Consider the following 751-nt stretch of genomic DNA (forward strand, 5'->3'; position numbering starts at 1 on the left):
GAGCCACTCCAGAGCCCGTTGGCCATGCATTCCCGCACTCTGGAGCCCACCAGCGTGTATCCCGAGTTGCAGGAGAAGATGGCTGTTGCCCCATAGACAGACAATGTCCCGATGCGGTGCCCATTGGGGGGGATGGGGAGCTCTCCACAGGAGATGACTAAAAGGATCACAACATGCTCAGTGAGCCAGCCCCAGGAGGAGGGACACGTGCTGCTTCTGATTAGCAATAATGACAAAGTACGATCTTTAAACCTTACTCTACTGGAACTCATGACCAGACTGTGGGTGGTGGTCCTGACTCACGTGATGGGATGCCCCATCTGGAGGTGTCTCCAGAAGCACCGAGAAGCTTTTTAAATGCTCAGGCTCTACTCTAGACTTATGACTCACACTCCAGAGATAAGGCCCAGGCATGTGGATCTTAAAAAACTCCTCAGGCAGCTAGATGTACACTGTGCTTAGAAAGAGATGGCGCTTCTGTGGTACAGTCCTTAGTGCTCAGGCAGACACTACAAATCAATGTCATTGTCCTTTTGTGCTGGGCCCAGCAGCAGCCTCCCACTCCTACTCAACAGAGCTGGGCTGATGGCCTCTAGCTGACATGTGAGGTGGGGCCTGATGGCTGCACTGAAGTGTGAGCGGCTGCATTGCAGTCACAGCCTAACATGCTCGTGACTTCTACTCTGCCACACACATGGCTGTATTCCACTGAGCTCCACAGTGCAAAAGACAGCAGTGCACTGGACCACAG

General features: G+C 53.3%; 1 protein-coding gene across 1 annotated transcript in view; it reads right to left on the bottom strand.

Moving 5' to 3' along the window:
* CSMD2 (CUB and Sushi multiple domains 2) overlaps positions 1 to 751 on the bottom strand; it is a 122,166-nt gene that overhangs the window by 55,484 nt on the left and 65,931 nt on the right. The window contains exon 25 of the mRNA XM_008585596.1: positions 37 to 157. Coding sequence (XP_008583818.1) covers positions 37 to 157 — 121 coding nt within the window. The remainder of the gene's footprint in view (positions 1 to 36; positions 158 to 751) is intronic.

This window comes from Galeopterus variegatus, unplaced genomic scaffold (assembly GCF_000696425.1).
Source record: "Galeopterus variegatus unplaced genomic scaffold, G_variegatus-3.0.2 Scaffold3628, whole genome shotgun sequence".
In the NCBI taxonomy this organism is placed as follows: Eukaryota; Metazoa; Chordata; class Mammalia; order Dermoptera; family Cynocephalidae; genus Galeopterus; species Galeopterus variegatus.